General features: G+C 42.0%; 1 protein-coding gene across 3 annotated transcripts; it reads right to left on the reverse strand.

Annotated features, from left to right (window-relative positions):
• Positions 1-23,761, reverse strand: setd1a (SET domain containing 1A, histone lysine methyltransferase). 3 transcript variants are annotated; one of them, XM_033644241.2, is made up of 21 exons: positions 23,732-23,761; positions 22,062-22,206; positions 21,460-21,558; positions 21,091-21,361; positions 20,397-20,533; positions 19,976-20,187; positions 17,847-19,560; positions 15,834-16,823; positions 14,562-14,729; positions 14,192-14,276; positions 13,959-14,101; positions 13,588-13,621; positions 13,243-13,435; positions 13,047-13,090; positions 11,539-12,842; positions 10,046-10,394; positions 9,670-9,851; positions 5,022-5,132; positions 2,735-2,854; positions 2,330-2,467; positions 1-2,178 (listed from the first exon to the last, which is right to left on the reverse strand). In XM_033644241.2, exons 2-21 carry the CDS (start codon positions 22,197-22,199, stop codon positions 2,005-2,007), a joined length of 6,606 nt encoding a protein of 2,201 aa, XP_033500132.2. In that variant the 5' UTR covers positions 22,200-22,206; positions 23,732-23,761; the 3' UTR covers positions 1-2,004. The 3 variants fall into 3 exon arrangements, with proteins under 3 accessions (XP_033500132.2, XP_033500131.2, XP_078017461.1); XM_033644240.2 differs by having other exon boundaries at positions 19,931-20,187; XM_078161335.1 differs by lacking the exon at positions 23,732-23,761 and adding an exon at positions 23,392-23,722 and having other exon boundaries at positions 19,931-20,187.
• Between the last annotated feature and the right edge of the window lie 1,721 nt (positions 23,762-25,482).

Below are 25,482 nucleotides of genomic sequence, written 5' to 3' on the forward strand. Positions count from 1 at the left end.
TTTCATTTGTTTAAAAAATATTTTAATGCACCATTAATAAAGGGTCCAACGCATTAATACAAGAGAAATATTGCAAATAATATTAACATAATCATCAAATTAAAAGGAAAACCAATAAAAAATAAATGAATGGAAGGTATGTACATGTTTCCTCCTCATGGAGAGAGGAAAAGGAACGACATATTTACAGCTTGAAATCAGTGTGTTTCTACGAGAAACAAACACCTCTACAATATTTACATGTACTTCTTTGAATTTTTTTTTTCCTTTCATCTTTTTGTCCTGTAGTAAAGAGGGTTGGTTTGTACTGAAAGGCTGTCATTGCAACAAGAAATATCTTACACATTTTCCTGTTTGGGAGGAATCTAAATAAAAAGAGTCTTCTAGTTAAAAGTTCAAAATGAAAGATAAACTTTGGACGGCCATAGCCATATGAAAAACAGAGACACAACACAAGGGCCATATACGTACATCCTGCCATCTGAAGCGTGTCACAAACCTGCTGAGGCCTATCTATATATACCTTCCACCCATCTACAGACAGATCGTAAGCAGGACATCTCTTTGCATTAAGCTGATTAAAATTTTTAAGGGAGGGATGTTTCGTATGGGGCAACAACTCCACACTTTCAAATAAAACACACAGGCCTACTAGTGCATTCTGGAAAGGCCCACAAAACGGGGGGAAAAAGAAACATCACAAAACTAAATCTCTGAAGAGACCTGACCTCATCAAATAAATGTGCCTTTTAAAATCATGTGCAGCACACAGATTGACAAAGTTAATCACCGACTACACATTTTAACTAGGACCTGTGTGAGTTTGGTGGTAATCTTTGCTTTAAAAGCTGAAGAAAGAAAACCTTTGTGAACGGTAGAAATAGGAACTGTCAACATTTGCTTCCAAGAAACTAAACACAGACAAACACACAGACAGAAAGATCCTACCAAACACTTGTCAACCTCAAAGACTGTTTGTTAACATAGCTTTAACTTCCAGGGAAGAAAGAAAAAAAAAAACAGGCCAATTTTCTGTTGTGCTGATCCTGCAGACAAATATTCAGCAGCCATGTAAAAAGAAAACACACTTTTAGCTACAACTTAACCGACATATTTTTCACGGTGGGTTAAAATCAAGAGCTCAAAAGGACTTTACTCTCATCCAGACAGAAAGTTGTGGCGAATCAGGAGAGTAACGCACAGTGGAGGAGAGAAATGACAGTTTTATGGTTCTGGTGAATCACAAGCCACTAAGGACAGTGGGTGGGTACACTGAAGCTCACTGTAAGATACTTACAGCTAATGCAACTAAATAACAATACCATTAATAACAGCAATAGTAATATTATTATATAATACTATGAAATGAAATTAAAAAAAGCTTCAAAACAATCTTCACACTTGGAAATCTTGCATAACTGAAGACCAAATTGATTGAACTTTGTCATCTTAAAAGTATGCCCTTAACAAGCGCTTTTTAAAAACCCTGAATTTGTCAGATATTCCTGTGCGTCTGTGTGCGGATCTGAGTGGATGGGTGGGTGCAGGGAGGGATTTGACATGGGAACAGTGATCCGGGCTGTTTAGACATAAAATACTGGTGTTTCTTTTTAGTTTTTATTGCCTTCCTTTAAATGGATATTGGCATGGTACTAGAAGGACTTTTCATGCCAGGCCTCATGGAACCCCTTGATCAGAACATTTAACCAAATGGAGTCCAACAATACTGCCACAGGAGAGCTAATGCTGAAGCGGAGGCCCCCCTCATTGTATTCACATGCCAGGTGACACAAACCGCTCACACACTGGCTTGTGAGACTGCCAAGTGAATGAAAAGTGTGCATGAAAAGTGCAAATGTGTGTCTCTGTTTCCTGGGAATTGTGAGGACGGGGGTGGGGAATCAGGAAGGTGGCTTTGTTTTGAGGTACACTCTGAGGAGGGTGAACCAGGCGGGTGTTCAGGTCTGGCTGGCCGTTGGCAAGTGAGAAAGAGATGCGTGTCCACTAGTTTAGTGTTCCACGGCAGTTCTCTGTTCCACACAGGCAAGGAATCTTGTTCTCCTCCAAGGGGAATTTGTAGTCATAGGTGATCTCTTCATTGACGGCGATGGCCTGTTTCGAGTAGATCACAATCTTTTTCTGGGACTCTATGGTGATAACCTTGGCGTAGCAGTTTGGCTGGAGGAACAAAATGATGACAGACTGATGAGGAGCAGCTCCAGAAATAAATTACGATAAAATCAGTCATATGTCAGCGCCTGTTAGCTATGACCAACATTTAAAACACGTCAGATATGAAATGAAAGTGACTGAGGGTGTTTAGACTCACAGTGCAGCAGTGGTTGATGAATCGCGCCAGGTTACCACACTTGGTGGCATCTATAATTGTGTCGTGGTCCACTCTGAACAGGTAGCTGCTCCCGATGCCCTGCTGTGCGTACCGCTTCTCTCGATTGTCAGCCACCATCTGGAGACACAAACAAACATTTGATCACTGTTAACACTGAACCAACCACAGTATAAAGGCATCTAACATTTAATTTACTGCCATATTCACATATTCACAGTTCTTTATATTAGAGTGCACTGGTGAAGAAATAATGGAATTTTGTGGCTGGAACTGTATCATCACTGCATAGGACTGTTAATATTTGGACAACATTCTAATTGCATGGTATGTCTAAAAATACTGCTTTAAAATCATCAGTCACTCAACACAGACTGGGGGCAGTACCTGTCTGATGTTTTGTCCCACATACTCAATGACCATCTCATCAGCAGCAATGGGCTCCATGGCGAACAGGCCCCACTCATGGATCCTACTGCGTCCAAAACGAAGCCTCTTCTTGCGGTACTGCATAAGGACAGACAAGAGTCACTGTATCAAAAGACTTGATTTTTTTTTTTTTTTTAAGATATTTTTTTGGGCATTTTTTGCCTTTAATGGACAGGACAGTAGCAAAGGGCCACAGTCTGGACTCGAACCCAGGCCGCTGCAGCAACAGCCTTGTACATGGGGCGCCTGCTCTACCACTAAGCCACCGACGCCCCAAAAGACTTGATTTTTAAAAGAAAATTACAATGCATGCAGGCTCTCAGATGAATATGCGTTGAGATTTTAGAAAACTCCAGCCCTTACATGTACAAGCAGCAAATATAGATTTAAGTATGTAGGCTTTTAGGTGTGGACATGGTTTGTAAGTAGATTGACTCTGCATTTATCACAGTTCCAGAGTAAAACCGCCACCACCCAAACCGCACCACCACCACCACCACCACCCTTCTTTGGGGTGTTGCTGATAAACTTGTTTCCTGTCTGTGTGTTCAACAGAGTCAGCTGTGATGCCCTGGAGGCAGGAGAAACTGGTAGGCATTGAAGGATTAACGCCTTCCTAGCGAGGAGGCCAATCACTGATACATCCATAACTCAAGAGTGTGCAAAGTTAGTGACCTTACTTGGAATACAGGAACTGCAGAAGGCCCCAGGTCCAACTTTTATTGGTCAAGGCATATAGCTCTAATGTGTAAACAAACTGGCATTTAAACTACATGAGTAAAACACAAATATGCAATTTCAGCTTAAGTAAGATAGCTTTGAAGTTGTCAAAAGTCACCAAAGTTAGGGTAGCAGTTTTTTCATTGCAGTGTTTTCTTTGTGTTATACTCAGAGCAATGTGCTGAAAAGCGAAGATGGTTTGTGCCTCTGTGTGATAATATTATCACAGAGGGAAATCTTGTATATAAGGGGGTGAGTGCCTGTTGGTTGCACTCCTGTGGCTCTACACGCTGTGGGTTTGTTGTGGATAAAAACTGAATGGTATCATGGCAGCTGGAGGAGACAGGAATGTTTAGTCAGTACAGAAAAAGGTCAAATCTGTTAGGCAAAAGGTACTAAAAGAAATGAAAGGGCAGCATCTTAACCTCAGGATTTTCCCTGCCCGTCCGCATGAGTCATCACCAGGCCTTGGCATGTGTGTGCGGGTCACCTTTGAGTTATTGGCCGCTGCCTTGGTTGAACTTGCTGACGACAATGCAAAGGCTTTTTTTCCCCACACCTTTTTTTTCTTTGCAACTGTGCCTTTTATCAGCAAATACTTTGATACACTTATAAAAAGTGCACATACATCAGTCTGGATCGCTATATTAATTCAATGGTGAACGATCATTGAAAAGTGAAAACATCGATACATATCATCATCTTTTTTTTAAATTCCTGTGGCACGCCTGCCACCATTTCCGTCCAAGCACACCTCTTCCCTGAACTTTTATACAGCACTTGAGGCATTGCATCAGGCAGACGATGGCAAGCAGCCATGAAAATTACAATAATAATCTCATATCAGTTGCAGGGCCCTGAACTGAATCAAACTGAAACTGTATTTTGGCAGACTTTGTAATATCAGCAAAAATCTTACCGTTGTCCAAAGAATCTACATTTTCACGCCTATTCAGCTCAGCACTTGCGTGTTGAGGGAAATGGGAATGACACATTAAGTAAGCAATAAATTGATGTTATTAATAAAGCAAACAAATGTGTGTTTGTATGACAGCCAGGCTGACTTAAGTTACAGAATAGAACAGGATATCGAGCCTCACTATCGTACTTTTTTAAGAGGCAGTACTTGACAGATCATTTTAGAAGGCCGAAATTCCCAACGTATTTGCCTCCAATGCCTGGAAGGGATGCTACGCCTAATGGGATGTTGTAAGTACTCTACAAAAGACACACTCCCTGACATCATGTTCATTTTCTATCTACACATCTCTGCCATCACCACCAGGAATTGTGTGGTGATGTTTTAAAGTCACTGAAGTATGATGATTTCATCTTATTTCTGGGATTACTGAAATAATATTCTTTATCAAGATAACTGTATTGTGAAATCTGAATACCAGCAAATACACTATCAAAACGCTGTCTGGAAGGACTTTATATGACAAACCATAATGCACAACAATACCTTATAACTGTAATATGACTAAGTGGATATATGAGACACTACGACTGTAGGTGTTCATACCTTAAGCTGGTTGAGTTTGAGCAGGTCAGAGTCCATGACAGCTGTGGCACCGATGACGGTGAGGAGGCGGCGCTGCTCTGAACGTCTCTCTGATAGTATCCGGTTGGCTCCCTGGAAGGAAACAGACAGTTAAGGAGTCAGTGCCACAGTATCACTTTATCACATAGCCTTGAGCTGGAAATTCTGGAATTCTGAAGCCTCTGAATTGTGTTTCTTATACACAATATCAGCCATTATCAAAATTTGTCTTTAAACGAACAAACCGTCAATAAAAGACTACAAAGAGCCGACAACTCAAATCAAGATGAACTATAATTACTGCCCTGCAGTTGTATGCCTCTGCACACCAGTCAAGTTTCTCTTACAGTTTACATCCATGTCTGTGAAAACATGTCTGCTTCACACACATCTGCGTTCCGCCAAACAGAAGATCTATACAATCAGCATCGTTTCAAGGTAGGCACCCAAGACTAGTGTCACCCATTCAGTATCTGACCATATGTCTCCTCTTCTGTTCCTGAGATATGACGTTGAGTATTTAGCAGAAAAGTGTTTTATGCAGAATATTAAGATATCACAGTGAAGTTGGCCTTTGACCTTTTGGATATTTTTTTTTAATGCTAATAGACATTTTTGTGAAGTTTTGTCATAATTAACATAAGAATGATTGAGTTACGGCCAAAAACATATTTTGACCTTCAACCACCAAATTCCAGTGAGTTTATTCTTTGGTCCAAGTGAATGTTTGTGCCAAATTTAAAGAAATTCCCTCAAACTTTTCATGAGATATCGTGTTTACGAGAACGGGATGGATGCAAGGTCATGGAGACCTTGACCTTTGACTCTCGGCCATCAAAATCTAATTCGTTCATCCTTGAGTCCAAGTGAACGTTTGTGCCAAATCTGAAGAAATTCCTTCAAGGTGTTCTTCAGATATTGCCTTCGACCACAGCTATTGCACAGAGGCGTAAGAACTATAAAGAGGAACAAAAGTTGAAGCTAACACTGCTCAGCAGCACAACTGTAGGATACATGTCAAACCTACATCAAATTATGAACGTTGAATGAGTATGAAATGTTTCAGCAGTAACTGAAAAAATGACACAGCTTCTGTTAGACAAGGGTTCTCAAACACCATATTAAAAAAACAAAGGAGTTCTGTCTTTTGTCTTAAACCTGCTATTTACCAGCTGCTGCAAAGACACGACGGCTGGTATTGTTTATACCATGTGAGTGTGTGAGTGTGTGTGTGATCATGGCAACATGTTGTCATGGTGTGACCAACAGTAGTGGAACTACCGCGGAAGCGGTTTAGAGTATTTTGCACTGTGTTTATATGTCTGTGTAGCTCATGCCTTGTTGCTAATAATGAAAAGATATATCCTCAATAACCATGATAAACCTTTATAAGTTGTGTGTTTTTTTCCAAATACAGATTAAATGTGTAGATTTAATTACAAACCAACAGTGTGTGTCTGCGTTTTGTGTATACATGGCTAAAACCATCCATCTATTCAAAACATCAATGTTTCAAGTGGTTAGTAGCAAGTCCGAAAAGGTGAGCTTAGTTGAAACTATTAGAGCTGTCCAAAAGTCTAGAAACAACAATGTTGCTAATGACAAAAAAAGATGACTCCCATTAACTGTGCAGCTGACTAAACATGGTCACAAACACAATAAACACTTGTCCTTGTTTTTGCTTTGCTGTGTGTTTAGCTTTTTCAATAGCTGAGTCAGCTTTACTTATGCAAAGTGTTGAAACAATAACTTGACTGACTGAAGGATGGTGTCATTTACAATTCATTATGGTCAACCTGAATAGCCTTTTCTGAAGAACATGATCAGTCTGTGTTATGAAAACATTTCCACTGTGAACTCCTCCACAGTCAGACCAAACCACATCACTGTGCACCTGGGACAGGTGCTCGGTTACTTTGATCAGGACATCAAAGATGCTGTTTGCTGTGGTGTTCAGTTACATCTTATTTTGTGCTGAGTCAGTGATATTGTACCTTTAAAACACTGAGGCTACATCAAAACAATAAGCCATAATAAAAATTTAAATTGTGTGTGCCCCGAATATAAAGAAATCTGTTTTTCTCCATAGTGACAGTGAAGCACAGCACAAAACCAGAATGGAAAACACATAACTGGGGAATCTAAGTGTTGCTCAGAAACACAACACTACTTTAAGCCCATTTTCCATTGAAAACCACACGAACACTAAATGCTCCTACCTTCCCTAACAACAATCTGGTGTTGTATGGAAGCTGTAACCCCTGATGTGACCCAGTACACCTCATTTCCACCAAATTATACAAGGGGAGCAGATATTTTCTTAGACAAACCACAATGAACTACATGCTTAAAAATAGTAAAACACACGAAAGTGACCAAATTTGGGAAGGTTGTAAAATAAATCCACTGGCAGGAGTGACTGGTGTGAAGTTCTGGAAGGTTTGAGGATTACTGTGGTTGTAACAGACAACTACAGATGGGTGAAAATACTGATTCAAATAAGAATCTTGAATCTAATCTTCTATGATTCTGAATAAATTCACACCTTTAAAAAATTGTTTTTAAATTGTTTTATCCCTTTAAAGGTGCCGTATGGCAATACTGATTTTTGTGAGCATGAGCTCTTTGGTAAATCAAGACCACAGTATTCTTCAAATAGTGTTTTTCAAATAGTGTTTTTTTAGAGCCCTTGAGAAATCTGTCAGCCATCTGTCTCACAACGGTTACACTCCTTTAATCAGTCAATGCAAACTGTGTTACACATGTTTCTAATATGTTTGCTTGGAAAATTTGTGCAAACAGGGTTTTAACCCTTGATTTCCAATAACGTCACATTTTATTTTCTAATTAAAGTGCCTTAATTAACTTCCTTGCAGAAATGCAGCACTAAGGGCTTCACAAAAACAGAATTTAATCTGAGGCTATAATTAACGTTTAATTAAGCTTTTTTTTTTAAAAAAAAAAAAAAAAAAACAAACCTTACCCTTGATTAATACAAGATAGTATTTTAGCTTTTCTAAATACTTTAAATAAAAGAAAATAACCTTAGATAGTGTACTGCTGGTTCAACTAACAAACTGTATATCCTACTGTAGATTTAAACCATCTCAAAAACAGCATTAAGGTGTTGCACAGCAATCAAATTCCCGACCATCACTGCTGAGGCAGTCTGAATTCAGGCTCCACTTCAGAAAATTGCTAATATGTGATTCTGTAAGACTAATCCATAAGGTAACTGGTTAGGAGTAACACTGTAGATATGGAGTCTTTTTGTGTCTCATGAAATTTGCTGTGTTCAACCATAAGTTACTGTATTATCTATATTAACAAATTGTCCAAAACCTCTAGACTTCACAACACACATGGTAAAGTTATGAAGCTTTGTGCTCATCAGCTATTTGGAAAAGCTTTATCACAGTTCCCCAAGTCCATCAATTCAATCTGTTTGAAATCCTCTCTTTATCCTAGCCCCTATTTAATTCCAAAGTGTCACAATAACCATCTATAATAACCATAGCATATACAGCAATGAAAGGATCCCCTGGAGTTTGTTTACTGAGCCAGCACAGAGCTGGAATATATGATCCTTTCCACAGCATTGTCATCTGCAACCACATTTGGATTTTTTAGAGCACTTTGAATTTCCACACAATCAGACCCCCACCTTTACTTCCATAGTAACTATCAAACATTTTAAAACTTGCTGAAAATTGTATTCGGTGGGTTTTATTTTAATAACCAACATTATAAAAAATGAATGGTGAATAAACATTAACTAAGACATGACAATTCTGATTCTGATCTCATTTTCCTCAGTATCAACACTATTTATACTAGTTTCTCGCTCTCTCCAATCTCCAAGAGTGAGTTGACACACACACACACCCACACACCCACCACTGCAGAGCACGGATAGTCCCGCTTCCCACTCACTCATACTCACTTCTCATCACTCGTCTCATTTGCTCCAGTTTCATGTTGGCTTTTGAGGCCAGGTTTTATATTTCACTTGCACTTTGTAACCTTTCTAATGTGTGACAACACATTGTGCACTACCACAGGAAAAAATATTGTTTTAATTCATGTATATAGTTTTAACTATTGTTAATGTTTATTAGAGTCCAGTAGTTAACGGTCCTAACCCTGAAAGGAATCGTTGTCGTTGTCATGTTATAGCCATGTTATATTTATATTTCAATACAGTTTTTTAATTGTATGCCCTCAATGTCAATGTTTCCCTGTGGTATCAAAACAGTTTTGAATATAGATATTTGTCAAAAGTTAGAAATTCTAGTATCATGACAGCACTAGACTGACCAAATCCAAAAATAGAGCAATAAGTGTTTCTTTACAGCTAAGACTATTCTTTCATTGTTTTAAAAGCCATCTATTGTATCTTCAATATTTAGTTTCTTAATTGTTAGTTTGATAATGATAGAAGAACAGACCTAAACAGGCTATTTTTTCTTTAAATCAATTGGCAAAATCATTGGAGAACCACAGATTCAAGTACATCGCTGTTAAACAGATTCTTTGAACAGAGTGGCGGTAAAGAAAAAAAAAACCCTTAAGGATACTGCAGAGATGAAAGGACTACAGAGTCACATAATAAAATTGGAAGAATGCTTACCGAGGTGTCGACATTCTCCACCTCCCGTATGACCTGCTCAGGCAGGTCCAGGTCCAGATAGACATCCTTCTCCTTGCGGCTGATGGCGTAGTAGCCCTCACTCCTGGCACAACCCGTCACATGCTCACGAAGCTGTCCACCTGCATTCTTCTTCTTACGCCGAGGGTTTGGCAAATTGGTTAGTGCAGCTCAAAGGTCAAGGACAATAGCACAAAAGCACACAATGATATGAAGACATAACATATTTGACCCAGTAAAAAATGTGGGCTACTTATTGATTCAAAACAGCCATGGATTGTTTGGACATTGGGAACTGGGGTTAATTTGGTGATCGCACACACATAATTAATGCAGAGGTCTGTGTTGATAAGGATATTTGTGTGGTTGACCCAGTGTGTATCATTGAGCCAGTCAGAGCTGTGGTCGTCCTGTAGCAGCTTCTCATAAGTCTTCTTCAGCAGATTCAAGTCTTCACCGTCCAAACCGGAGTTCCAGATGTCATACAGGATGGTCATCTGCTCAAACTCACTGCGGGTGTCAAACTTCATGGCTGGTGGCTCGGGTGCTGGGGCAGGTTTTGGCCAGCGCTGGGACGACGTTATCCCTGCCTCCTGCAGAAAGAGGCGCTCGCTCTTCCTCACGTCTTCAACCATCTCGTCCTCTGTGTCTGAGCTGGATAGCTCCCCAGACTCGAGCTCCTCCACGTCCACATCTTCCTCAGAGTCCTACACAGAAGAAGAATATTAGTACAAATGAACTGTGAGTGACCACAACTATGGACAAGCACTGAGTCTGTGTTCAAACATACACTTCAGTTTCCATTGTCTAGGTTCAAGTGAAATTTGTCATCCATTGTAGCCTTTTAGTTAGTTTGTTTAATGTTTATACCTTCACATCTTGTGCACAGTCACAAGAGTCACGTGGACATGGTCACATATTTATAGAACAGTTTCAGTCAGTACCTTGCTTTAACTTACCAAAATGTATGTATATATGCAGGATCATTCAATTTTTTCCTGAAATACAAAATTAATTTTCATAGAAACAAGCACAAGTGCTGTTCTACCAGACATTCAGTGAGGTAGGCTATCATCTTAACTTAACTGATTACAAGAGAAAAGATCCCTTACAATCTCTTTCACTTGTTCAGAAGGATGATACCGATAGATATTATCTTGTATGCTTGTTTTCCAGTCCTTCTGAGTGTTTTTCCAGTCAAAATCAAACATCTGAATCAGTCACATTCAGCCTGGCATGTATGAGGAAAAAAGCACTGCACATCCGTCGCAGCCTAAACATGTGGTTTATGCTGGTGGCCGAGCATGACGGTGACACTAGCAAGTTTGATAAACATAGACTGAACAAATTTAACTAAAACACTGAGGCAGAGCCAGTCGCTCTGTGTTGATGCAGTGACTGTGATTAGTCATTGTAGAGAGGAGCAGAGATCCGTATCTCGGCCTGCTCCTCCTAAAACATCCATGGGCCAGAATCTACCACAATACAATGATGGCGATATAAATCTGGTCATGCCAGTATACAAAACAATGTTTTTACTTTTTTATTATATCTACATATACTGTAGTTGTGCAGTGTGTCTGTATTAGGCCCACTTTCATATTTTCTGCAGATTTTGTAAGTGGACAAGACGCAGGATACAAATAAAGCCAGTCATGTCGTTTCCTTAGGAACGTGATGACATTACTAAAAAATAATGTGCCACCATTACAGAAACCTAAACTTAGACCGACAATGAGTCATAATGTTTTCTGCGTCAGACACATTGTGACAGCCTGTTGCCTATGACACACTATTTATGGTTAAGGCATTCACAAACGTTTACAGGAACAAAGCAGAAGTCCTACGCACCTCTAGTTTCCGCTTCCTCTGTTTCTTGCCCGGCTGCTCCTTCTCTTTCTTTGCGGGAAGAATCTCAAGGTTTTCTTTGTCTTTTCTTCTCCTCTTTTTGTTCTTGTCGTTTTCAAGTTCGAGACCTTTGCTGACCATGATCTTTTTCTTTGACGATGGAGGTAGAGCTGCAGCCTGGCCAACGTCCTCAGACTCACAAAGCACTCCCATTGAAGATAAGTACTCTCCTGTATCTCCTCTGGATGGTAGCGCCTCTCCAATAACCTCCTCTGGTGCCTCAAGCACCCCAGAAATAGTGTTGAGGTCTGCTGGGAGCAAAACAGAGGAGTCTTGTTTGGAGGAAGTCCTTTTGGTACCGGATGGTACTGGGAGAACTGGGGGTTTGCAGTAGTTGTGCTCCATAAGGACAATTACACCCTCTGGGCTCAAAACCAGAGCCAGTGACTCTGGGGAGAAGAGATCCTCTTCCATCTTCTGCTCCTCTGCCTCATCAGATGTCTCTGTCTCCTCTGAGTCCCCTGCATCAGGGTCCATTTTCAGGGCTACGTCAGCCAACACAGACAGGTCAGTGGTTGACGCCGAGGCCAGCTGCAAGAGGCTTGATGCGCCCAGCTGCTCTCTAAGTCTCAGCCTCTGCTCACTTTCTTCATCATCCTCGTCTTCCTCTCTGAAGGAATGACAGGAAGACGCAGAGAAGCTGGTTGTCCGAGGCCTGCCTCTGGACCGTTTGTTGATGGGAGGTGGCGGAGGAGCCTCCTCGAAGGCCATCCTGCACATAGAGGCATGGTCCAATGGCAGGTTTTGCACAGTGCGGCACACCATAACAGGAGGGACTGGAGATTTGGGGGACTCTTTGCCTGCACCCCGCTTTCCGGGGGATTTGACAGGGGTGATCTGAGGAGAAACAGGTGGTCCCTTTTTGGACTCATCGGAGTCTTGTGTCCGCCCAGATGGGGGCACGATGAGGGCATTGCCTTCCCCTGGTTTGGAGGCAAAGGGGAGCAGTTGGATGCCCTGAGAAGGACGAGCCGTGGGGGATGGGGAAGCAGTGACGGGAGAGTCTGGGGGCCTGCTGGGGGAGAGGAGGGGAGATTCACCTGACAGTTGTGAGGGAGATGGAGATAATGGTCCAGTAGGGAGCTGTGTTTTGTTGTCGTTCTCGACTGTGGAGAACGAGACGGTCTTCCTGCGCTTCTTGAGAGGGGGCACAAGGACAACAGGGGACGATGGACGCGGGTATGGGGGCGATGGAGGGCGCTTGTTAGGTGCTGCTGTTGTATCTGCCTTGCTGTCCTTGGCTTCACCTGAGAGGAAATGAGCGTTTTTAAAAGACTGATCTGAACTAAACACAACACACTTGATATAGTTTTTCCAATTGTTGCACTATTTTAGGTTTTCCCTCTGATCTTCCTATAATGGTTAACCTCAGTGGTTAATGCTGATGATTTTTATATTTGCATTTGTTGATTTGTGTTTGTTAATGATGTTGATCAGGACTTCTGACTAACCTGTTTTGACCTCTGTCTTTGAAACAGCAGCTGCATTATTTTCCCTGAAACACAAGAAAAAATAAAATTGGAGCCGGCAATAACACATGATGAAAGTGACATTCATTTAAATAAAACTGGCGACATAAATTTCCGAGGACAGATGTCAGCAATGCACAAAGATTAAATAGTGAAAACAGAATTTCAAACTTCATACCTGCCGTCCTCTTTCTCAGTTGTGCTGTCCATGGTCGACTCATCCATGGTGTCTGGCCCTTCGCTCTCAGCCCTCTCTCCTTCCTCTTCATCCTCATCTTCAGAGGAAGATGAGGATGAGGAGGCTGAAGAAGAAGAGCCCTCAGAGGATGAAGAGAGGCTTTCATCATCACTATCAGCACTAAGGGCGTCATCTGAAAAAAAAAAAAAAAAAAAAGACAAAGAAAAAAAAGATATTTGTTATAATAACTTAATTACTTAATTTAAATTTTAAATAATAATATATTTGTCAGAATTAGTGCTTTAACTGAAAGCAAATACATTAAAAATATGGGTTGTGATTTACCATCAGACTCCTTTTCACTTTCCTCTTCATCCTCCTGCAAGTAAAAAAAGGTTGAGGTTAGAACACTAAATGATCAGAGTGAAATGCTGCCATCTAGCAATCAGAAAGAGTGAGAACAAGATTCATATCAAACTTCACACAAAACAAATGAGAAATCTAACTACTTACCACTAACATGCCATATGCATCAAATATTCATATTCATATTTATTAGATGAAATGCTCAAATTGCTACTTGATGAGAAAATCTGACAGAAAAAAGGTTTTCAAATGATTAATTTATGCACCTAACTTAGGTGTGTCTTGGCTCTTGTTCTTGTGTTTATGTTGTATTTTGTTGTTTGCTTTCTAAAACAAACAAACAAACAAACCTTTTCAGTCGAGGAGCCATCAGATGTTTCCTCTCCCTCACTGTCAAGCTCCCAGGGTTTACGATTTCTTGGCTTCTTTTTCCTCCTCTTGTTGTCCCTTTCAGCTCCATGTCTGTTTGCCTCTGGCATTCTCCCCTCAGCGGCTGGAAACAAGACACAAGTTTAAGAATTATATTCAGCAGGCTTTTTAAACCGACCTGTCTTTTAAAATGTTCAACATCTCCTCAGCAAACCTTCGTCATCCTCGTCTGGTGGGGTCGAGGGTCGCGGCCTTTTCATGTCTCCCTCTTCAAGCTCCTGAGGTTCTTTCCTCTTCACCTGAACAATTTAGTGAAATTAACATATTTATGTTCTATGTCTATATAAAAATAGACCTGAAGTGTGTACAACCCTAATTCGAGGCCTGTACTGTGGAGGGAATGCCCTCTTTTAAAATGTAAATAAAAAAACAACAGCTCAAAACTGAGGGCATGCAATGATGATGATACATTGCTTGGTAAATGTAAAAAAAGGTGTATATGTAGGTGTTTTAACTTATCGAATTAAAGTGTGAGCTGTCAAACATGGAGATACTAAGATCTGCCACAGTGTAGTTCTTTTTACCTTGAAGGAAGGCAGTCGTAGGGCTCCTCGGAGAGACAACCCCTCCATGCCACCGCTCTTTGCCCAATCCACAAGAGACATGAGAGGCTCTCGAGGACGGTTGACCTTTTCCTCTTTCTTCTCATCATCTCGTAAACTAGACACTCCTCTAACCATTGTCTGGAAAGGCTAGAGTAGGAAAACATTCACAGGACAATTTGTATTTATTCCAATTTCACAGTATGACAGTGATCCCTGGTCAATGTGGTAAGGGAAATTCAAGCTGCCATCAAATGGTAAAAGCAGAGACAGCTTTGGAAAGCAAAACATCCCCTTGCTAATGAGATCCTGTAAGGTTATCATCGTGAAGGGACAGTGTGTAAGTTGTCAGAAGATAAAGTGGCTTCTAGTGGTGAGGTTGGCAGATTGCAACCAGCTGAAACTTCTCCCAGTTAGAATTCCTTCAGTGTTCATTGTGCAGAAGGTTTCTATTGGGAGCCGAATTATCGGCAGAGGTCTCTTCCTCTCCAAAACAAACAGACCAGGTGATTCAAACCAGTAAAAACACTAGATGAAGGCATTTCACATTTCAAATCAGTGTTTCTTCTACACTGTTTAGCATGTCGCATGTGGCCTCCTCACCCAGCACCTGCTATGTGAGCCCCCCTTTATTTTCTGATAAATAAATGTGTGCTCACCTTACTTCTGATCCAGACATTCAGGAGGTTTTTTACCATGAATTACCTGCAGTCTCCTCCTCTCCAAAACAAACGGACCCGGTGATTTAAACCAGTAAAAACACTGAATAAGGCAGTTTCAGGTTAAAAAATTAGTGTTTTTCGATGTCTCTTGTTGTGGAAGAGCTTCTAAATACCATGGCTTAAATGCATAGGTGATTGACCCTATCTAGAGCTAATGTTTGATTTGTCCATTCTGGGCTACTGTAGAAACATGGTGATTATACAGCAAGAATATACTCCATTTATATTCCATTTCTGCCAATATAGCCTCCTAAATCTTACACACTGGACCTTTAAACCGAAAATGGAGAAAGCAAAATTTGTGGCATCAGTGCATATAAAGAAAAGTAAATACTGACAGTAGTTTTTAAGCTAAACATTATCAACTTGAAGTAAAGGACATCGTTTAAACAGATTTTGTCTGAGTTTAATAAAAGAAACCCCAAAACATGAACAATAATAGGTGAATAAAGCAATAATTCTTACCTTTACAAAAGGAAAAATAAAGCAAGGTTAAAACCAGACCACAGCAGAATTGATGAGTCTTCCTTACCTTGGCCTTGGTCTCTTTCCTTTCCCACCACTCGTCAAAAGTTGCAAACGCAACGTTCTCCACCATTTTTCGGTTCAGGTCCCGCTGCATGATGTTTTTCATTTCCTGGATCAGAGTGGCCAGGACCATCTGCACCGTGGCTTCATGAGGATTTTCAGCCAACATGGGCATCTCTTCTCCTGGAGCCCTGTACTGGTGTCCCTCCCCAGGCAGCATAGTGCCATAGCCAGGTGGGGGCATGTAAGAGGGGTAATGTGGTGGTAAGACATGTGGAGGCCAGCCAGTGTGGGGAGGCGGGATGCCATGGTGTGGAGGGGGCGGTATCTGAGTGCTGTGGGGGTCTGCGTAGGGGTAGGGCATGTGAGGGGGCATGTAGCGGTGGTCCTGGTCATAATGAGCGCCTGCCCCGCTCCCCTCTTGGTCCATGTAGGGGTGGTGTGTGTGGGGTGGCGGCATAGAGTGGAGATGGTAGGAGGTGTAGTCTGCAGTGGCTGCCTCACCTGGCCCTGGGGTGCCGTTGGATGACGACATGCGCAGCTGGTGTAGGCGACTTAGCATGTGGGTCTGCATTTGGAAAGACATAGGGGCTCCACCGCTGTACTGGTTCATCAGCTCCATGGATGTGGCATAGTCGTACATGTGGTGGGGCATGGGGGGAGGATACTCTGGGTGCAGCTCCATGTGGGGCAAGGGAGGGATCCCCGGGGGAGGTGGGGGCTGGAGGGAGTAACCTGGGGGAGGTGGAGGAGGCAAATGAGGAGGGTAGGAAGGTATGGGAGGGTGCATGGAGCTGCCAAAGTGCTGTGCAGAGTCAGAGATGGGTGGGGGCGAAGATGAGGGGTCTGTTGTTTGTGAAGGCATGGCAGCCTGGGATGAAGAGGGTGAGGAACCTGAGGTGACTGAGGGTTGGTGGGTGGTCACTGTTGTTATGGTGGTCTCCTCCTCCTCATCTGAGATCTCCATGTCCTCTCCTGAGGAATGAGGCGAGGACTGAAAGAAACAGACATTAAGTGTTTAAGCACCATCAACGCTTTTAAAAGAGGGGCTCTCAAAATAACTTAAAATCATAGAATCAGGAAGTGTACTGTGAAAGTATTATAACCACAAAAGCAAATAACACAGAAAAATTACAAAAATGAATGACAATGAAGGTTATGCTTAGTTTGTACCCAGGATCTCCTGAATCTTTACATTTTTGTTGTGCACTGACGTTATTTCTTCTATCCTGTCTGTTTCTTTCTTTGCCCAAACCTTTTTTTGTTTTCAGACTTTTATGTACACATACTTTTGTGGGTATGCACGTTTAATAATAAAAAAAATCTTTCTATTGACAAAAACAGTTTATCATTGGGTTGCTTTTTCCAAAACAATTTGCTGTACACCCCATCCAATTACAGCCCCACTACAAAAAATAACATGCCTACAAGCATGAGGACCATGCAGCTTTTATTTGTCAGAACAAAATGCAGTTCAGACAATGAATAAATTTCAATATTCAACAAACTATTAATTGGTCGCTGAGCATTTGATCAAACATGAAATGAACTTCATCAAATAAAAATTTGATTCTGAAATTTAAACATTGTGTAGTCTCCTTGTACATGCCAGCTTTCAGTAGGTTGGTGTATTTCGAAAGCATGTTTTAATGATTAGCAAACAAAGAGCGCAATATAACTACTTTATGACAAGGCAGCCATCTCAGGGTTTGGAAGAAAAGTGCAGCGGCAACATTGGAAAATGAAGAGGGCAAAGCAAAGCATTATGTTTTGTATGTTTTGTATATCTAGGTCTCTACATCTCTATATGTTTCATGGCTATGTAGTGCTGCCAGAGAATATGTAATCTATTGCAGTGAGCTTTGATTGAGGAAAAAATGCATTTGGTATTGGGTGATATAGCAAAATTTTAATGCTTTTAATTGTTGATGTCACCAATGATTGATTACAATTTGCGACCCGAATTGAGACCCAACAGTCTGAAGCCAAAAGCTTCCTTAGGGACGACCGATCTTACCTGACTCTGTCCATTGTAAGGTGGTGTGTGTGCTCCTGTCCTGTTCTGTGTATCAGCAGATCCAGCCTGTGAGGATTCCTCCTGCAAAGCTCCAGTCCCAGTGAGGCCCACCTGAGGCTGGGGTTCCTCTGGGGGCAGGATGTGAGAGGAGTAGGTGGAAGAGGATGGTATGGTTGCTGTAAGCACAGTGGGACTCTTCCTACCTTCTCCCCCCTTGCCCCGTTTCCTTCCCCTGTGACCATCTCTGTCTCTTTCCCCTTTCCTCCTGTGGTCCTTCTCCCCATTATCTCCCACCTGATTACCACTTGTGTGCTCCCCTGTTACATCGCCTGATCCGCCTCTTCGCTCTCCTCCATCCCCACGTAAGCCCCTCTGCTTGTCCTCTTTCCTATCGTCCTCATCCTCCTCATCAGAGGCGAGGAAAGAAAACTTAGCCTTCTGTTCCTTTAGGAGCATCTCAATACGAGAGTCGAGGCTGCTGCTGTGGTAGACAAACGGTAAACTCTCATTTGTGGAATCTGGTTCTGGGGAGGAGGAGTCACGTTGAGGGGGCGGTGGGGAGGTAGAGGAAGAGGGAAGATGGTGGGGGAGGGAGGTAGAGGAAGGGGAGGTAGAGGAGGAAGCAATGGAGGGGTGGGGTGGGGAGGAAGGCGGGGGAGTCTTCGGCGGTGCGGGTGGGGTGCTGGGACGGCGTTTGGGCTTTGTCCACTGCTCTTCACGGGCCGGACTATCCTGGTTGAAATCCAGTGTTCCCAGTGTTTCAGCTACAGCTGCTGCAATGACTGAGGCTGGTGGGAGGGGAGGTGGCGGCGGTGGGGGAGGTGGAGGCAGAGCACTGTGGTGACCAGGATGGTAGTCTTTGTCAGCACCTATAGAAGGCAGGGAGCCCCTCTCTGCGAGGCCTGTGCCACCGAGACGGGTGGGAGTGTCCAATCCCTGAGGAGGGGCTGGGGCAGGCTCTTTGGAGGAAGAGTATGCAGAGTAAGAAGAGGGAGGAGGAGACATGCTGTTGGAGGAAGAGCGGTAGGAGTTGGAATTGTATCTGGGGTCAGAGCTGTTGGAGTAGTCACTGTCTCTGTCCCTGTCTCTATCTCGGTCTCTGTCTCGATCTCTGTCTCGATCCCTGTCCCGGTCGTGGCTGCTCCTTCTGCGGCTGCTGCTGCCATGGTGGTTGTGAGAATGGTGGTGGTTACGGTGTCTCTGGTGGCTGTGCTCACCTGGTCGGGAGCCCAGGCTGTCGCGCCGGTACCCCCTGTCATCCCTGCGCTCTGAGTGGTGATGGGAGTGATGGGAATGGTACTTTGTGGAAGAGTTTGTGTCTTGCTGGTGGTGGTAAGATGACCTTCTGGAGCCAATCCCTGCTGCCGCATAGCGCCCCCCCGAGTCTCTGTCTCGGTCTGACATTGGGGGCTGATCATATTGGGCGGCAAGAGGTGGCGGAGGCATTGAGGAGTGGTGAGCCATGTGTGGTCCAGGCCCTCCAACACTAGGGTAAGGGGGGTAGCATGGCGGCTCATTGGGACGGTATGATGAGGTTGGGGGGTACATAGGGCGACCTCGATGATACATTGAAGGTTCCTGTGCATCCTCAGAGTAGCGAGCCACTTTGTATCCTCCGACAGTAGACGAGACTGCAGAAGACGAGGAGGAGGATGGTAGCATGTCCTGGGGAGGGTAGCCGCTGCCCAAAGTGCCAGTGTTGTAGCCAGTATGCCTGCAAGACACAAATAAGATTTTTAATCATTATTATTTTACGTCCTAAGCGTGATTGACATTCACAAACAGGCAACTACAGACTACTGTCACCTACTCTCCTAAACTGCTGTGTGAGCTGAGACTAATTTCATTTGAACATAACCAAAGAATTATGAGTTGTGTAAAAATACACAAATAAGATATGAAGACTTATAGCTAATTATTCATGAACTGATTTCTTGAGGTCTCAGACTATGATTTGATGATGTATGGATGAAGATGTTGAGTGTCTCAGCTTTGACTAAAAGACCTGAATGATAACGACAGCACTAAGGCACTGGTAAAATGTTGACACGAAACTCTCTATGTGTCCAATATCAATAACTAACCTGCCACCTGTGTAGCCCGAGTCTTGTGAGAAAGGAGTCCCAGACCTGGAGCTGTAAGGTGTTCCTCCACCCCCCTGAGATGAAGCAGAGGAGCCTGGTGTGAAGGGGCCTGACATGGAGGAAGGGGGCGTGTCCAGACGCTGATCACTGTACCCAGCATCCCCAGAGCATGGGGTGACGTTTCCTGATGTGAGGGCCTGGACCCCTGCTGCCAAAACTGCAAGCTCACTGGAGAGCCTCCGCCTGATTTCAGATGACTGTGCAGAAAAAAATCTATTAGAGTTTAGAAATTAAGAAAGTATCTGTTGTTCATTCTATAATATGCTTCATTTGATTGAGAATGGATGCAGGTAAAGACTACTATTCATGCTGCTTAAAACACTCAACGTTTTCTTAATATTTAATATCCATATCGACTTTAAATGATCATTAACGAAGTGAAGTGACATTTCTGCTGTGGCAATACCGTGTCAGGCTGTGGTTGTGGCTGTGCTGGGGCCTGAGGCTGGAGCCTGTCTGTCAAAGCCTTGCCTCCCAGGGGCACAGTCTGAGGAGTGTAGGACCCGTTTACTATCAGGTCATAATACTTCTGCCTCTGCTGGCCTGGGTAAAAAAACAAAAGTCATAGAACAATAAACACAGGTTGTGAAATGAGCTCATTGAAGATATAAACGGTATCTACTTCTAATGAGGTTTTCAAGACAAACTCCATTCGGTTTAACTGTTTCCACCAAAAAAAAAAAACAAAACAAAAAAAACAAAAAAACAAAAACAACTAATGTATGTTTTTTTTGTTGGTGATGAGGACTACTTAAAAGCTTGTTAACCAAATTCTGTTAAGTCTGGAAGGGAAGTTGGGGAGGTGGAGCAAGGAACAAGTGACTCACTTTTGATCAGATTTGGATAAAAGATGCAAATTTTGGAATTCCAATAACATTTTCAGTATTTTCTCATAAGGTCTACCTCATAATTGTATTTCCCTCTGTGTATTACTGTGTAAAAAACTGTGTATACAGATCCAGGTACATGATACAAATTTCCTAGACTTTTCAATTGTAAAAATAAATCCCCCCAAACTTGTCTGAATCATAACTGTGATAACTTGTATTTTACAACCAGCTCCTACTTTAAAAAGCCTCAGATTAGGTGATGCAGCTTACCTTTTATATCCAGTTGAGCATGGATGATGTTACCCATGACAGAAGTATTATGCAGATGCTTGACTGTGTCCTTGGCTCCTCTGGTGCTGGTAAACAACACTCTAGCTAGGCCCAAGTGCTTCCTGGTCTTGGGGTGAAACAGGATCTCCATCTCCTCAACCTCACCAAACTTGGCACACATTTCTGCCAAGAAGGGCTCCTTGATGTTGTCATTGAGTCTAGCAAAGGTCACCTCTTTGAGGGGTATGGGACCCACATAGAACTCATCAAGCTGTGACGAGAGGTTGCAAAATCAGGGACAAGAACTTGTCATTTTAATACACGAAGCTGGCGGGATGTGTGAGGTTAATGTTGACCAGCTATTCTCACCTTAAACTTCGGCACTGGCAGGGACAGTTCTGTGTACCTGGACCATAGTCTCCTGGGTCTTGGATCCCGCAGTTCACCCACAGGAGGAAATCCAGAGTCCTGGAAAAATTAAGATTTGATTTTCCTTTCTTCCTGTGGCAATCAAACATTACAACTCATCTACCTCACACAGAGAGGACAGCAGAGGCATGGGATGCTGACGTGGCTCCAGCCTTCTTTAAGCTCTGCCCTGTTCAGCTCTGTTTGGATTTGCACCCTACCATCAATCTGTTTTTTTTCTATGACCCTTACCATTAACTGTTCACTTTTTGGCACATTTCCTGTATATTTTGAACTGCTCCTTACTGTTAACAGCTTACATTTGTGACATTTACCATTAACATGTTTACAACCTGTTCACATTTCTGGCTTTGTAAACATTCAGTTTTTACACCTTTCTGATATTTTTAATGGTTTATATTTTGTTTATTTGTGCTTTAAGTATTGGCACTCTTTCCCCACTTTGTATTCCAACAAGTTTATACAGGTCGTAGTTCCAAGATAAAATTTTAGGCACACACACACAAACCCATTATAGAATAAAAACATGGAAATCAACTCACCGGCACACTGAAATGCACTCCATCATATCTGTAGATTTTCTGGGCAACCCGTCGAATGGCTGGATCCTGGACAAGTTTGTAGCTCTTCCACTGCAAACTGACAGCTTTTTGTGAATCTGCCCCACCGTCTGGATCCATCCTACAACTGTGTGTCAAAAGACAACCATGATTTCAGACATTGCAGCAGCCACTGTTTGGGGACAAAAGCACTTCAGAGCCACCACCACCAAAACCACCAGAGAAGCAAAGCTTTGACAAATTAACTGCAGAGTAGAGATATACTGGTGAGAAATGCTGCAGTAATTACAGCCAAAGTATATTTGGCTGCTGGCAGTGGGTACACTTTTTGGTAACCTAACAGAACGATGAGTTGCAGGGAGCATGTCTGTGTTCCCAGGGTTCTATGTTCCCCCAGCTTTATATCCTCTGAATATGACCCGATAGGAATTTTCTTAGGGTTTATGTTCTCTGCAACATTGTTTTTCCATGAGTCAAATTTTAAATCTACGTTTTCCTGGGTCAATATGTTTAAATCACCCACCTACATTTATAGCTGCCTGATGTTAAACCTACGCCCTCGATCCGCAGGAAAGACAGTTCTCTTGACTGAAGACCTTGATATCTCCAGTGGCTGAACATTTCTACCATTCAAACTGCACTTGGATCATCCATCCCCTCTCATTCATTAGCAAAACGATACCCCTTACTAATCACTTAAAGTGCAAGTTTATATCAATGGATAATTTTTAACAGTATACCTTTTAAATCACTAGGAATTCGAATGTATAGGGTCTGGGGATCATAACATAGGGCCCTGCGAACATAGGGATGACCCCGAGCTGCGTCACATTAGTTAGCCAAACATTAACTTTTCTGATCACTGTCTGTTAACAGTCATATTCAAAGCAAAGCAGAAAATAAATTAAAGAAGATAATAATAAGGACGTTCTCAGCCTCGACTAAGATGCTGCGTGCTGTCAAAACAATGACCAGCGTTACGTCACTGAGCAGTTAGTTCAGTTAGCAGCATGCTAGCTACACCAACAAAATGCAAAGAAACTGTTTTCCAACGTCAAATGAGAAATCATATTAAACGCATATTAATTCGGGTACCGAAGTATTCTGCAGGAGCAACATAGCCGGTTTCTTATGCATTAGATAACGTTCAGTAATGTTATTTTACTTCTCGCTTAGCTAGGGCAAGTGAACGTTAACGCTGCCGCTGGCTAATGCTAACTAGCAAGAACATCAAGTTGGGAGTCAAACTCTGATCTTGTTGCCCCTCCGCCCACATCGATAACATTTTATCAGTCACATTCATGTTATGCACCTCTCGTAGATGCTCTCCTGACTGGTTTTGACCTCCCGGTCCGCCTAAATTCAGACCCCACCTCTTCGAGACCTACTGCCCGCTCATCCGAAAGTAGCAACCGCCGCTACAGTGTAGGCAGCTACATCCAGGCCCGGGAGACGAACAAGAAAAACACTGAGCCCCTAACAGAAAAGGGACACCTCCGACCCGGCGCTAAAGCTACACTGACGAGCTAAAACGATACCGCTATCATTCCGGTAGTTAGTCAAGACAACAACACGCCTCTCCGAGCGGCGAAGCCATTGTTTTCGCTTTAAAATCCCTATATTGTTGAGAGAGCGGCCATCGCGTAACCAACCTGAAAGCCTCGCCTGTTCTCCATCAGTGTATGCGAATGCAGCTCTCCATTCCTGATCGGCACTTTCTTCAAACACGGTGACTTGAAAAAATATATACGAAAGCTATTACATCAACACACAATGTAGATATAATTGAAGATAAAAAAAATATTTTATATGAATGAACGACTGTATTTTATTAACGGTCAGATTTACAGTTGCAAAATTATGTTCGAATCTGCTCATACAAACCCAAGCCCAAGGAAGTGATCAACGTGCCCCCTAATGGCTGATCGGTGACAACTCAGTATTATTCACCAACATTTGATCATATTTCTGAACCAAGGAGTGCAGTTCTAATACTTAATATGTATTATCAGTAATATGTATTTGAAGTATCAACATAAAATAACTAATTAAGCAGCATTTGTTATTATTATTATCATTATCAATTTAATTGTTGTTGTTGTTATTAATAGCAGCAGTAGTAGTAGTAGTAGTATTTATTGCATTACCACACACATTGACTACAGTTAAAGGGATAGTTCAGTTTTTTTGAAGTGGGCTTGTATGAGTTACTCATCTATAATCAGTGTATTACCTACAATGCATGGTGGTCAGCACACTCCTAGTTTGGAGAAGCAGGCTGAAATCCAACACGGAAGCTAAGCAATGTACTGTTGTGGATGGGGTCAGCGATAAAACGCATTGTAGCCACCTAAAAAAAAAGTCCCACCTAAAAAAAATCTATGACAAATTAAGTGCAACTATCTGTTCCACTTGGGAGGCCATTAAAAGCTTCAGTTCCACATCTTTGCTCTCAAAGCCACCAGACTCTATTGATAAAAACAGTAATTCTGGCTCACTGAACACAGCAGCTGCTGGTCTACCGCATGCTCCATCAGTTACTTAGTTTGTGTTATTAAATTGCATTGGTGAATTCGAACTTACCACTTTAAATGCCAAAGTCACATAGTAACATACACAGACAAAAAAAACCACAACTGATCCAGGCAACAGTAGAGCAGCAGCAGTTTTTTTCATTGGAGTCTGACTTTATAGAAAGTGATACAATGCCTTCGGTTACCCGTTGGAAATCGCTGTCTAACAAAAAGGTAAAGCAGTAAAAATACTCTCAATATAGTGTACACTTAAACTGATGTTGATTGTTTTGGACAGTACTTTTTTTAGTTGGCTAAAATACATTTTATTGCTGACCCCATCCACAGCAGTACAATGCTTAGCTTCCGTATCGGACTCCAGCCTGCTTCTCTAAACTGGGGGCATGCTGACTACAATTTACTGTAGGTAATACACTGACCATGGATAAGTACCTAATACAACCCCACTTAAAAAAAACTATCCGTTTCACTAATTTTATTACTACTATACGCCAGTCTACCACAGTACAATATATTATATTACATTTTTTATTCTATTTTATATATTCTATTTTATTTCTTGATTTTAACTTCTACACTACTTTGTTTATAGCTTAGCTTATTATATTTACTTGCTTGATTTTCTCTTTTTACATATTGTATGTGTTATGAGTTGTTAGAGGGAACCTGAGGGCAAAGAATTTCATTGCCAATGCCTTCACTTCGCCTCACTGGAATTGTTGTGCATATGACAAATAAAGAACTTAAACTTTTTAACTTTAACAAAATGGGCCCTGTCAGTGTTTTATTCAGATGTTATTGTTTGATCACTATTACTGATTTATTAATGTGTGGGCTGCATTTTTAATGTTGTAGCTGTTTGAGGTGGA

Source organism: Epinephelus lanceolatus, chromosome 18, assembly GCF_041903045.1.
Source record: "Epinephelus lanceolatus isolate andai-2023 chromosome 18, ASM4190304v1, whole genome shotgun sequence".
NCBI classification, from domain to species: domain Eukaryota; kingdom Metazoa; phylum Chordata; class Actinopteri; order Perciformes; family Serranidae; genus Epinephelus; species Epinephelus lanceolatus.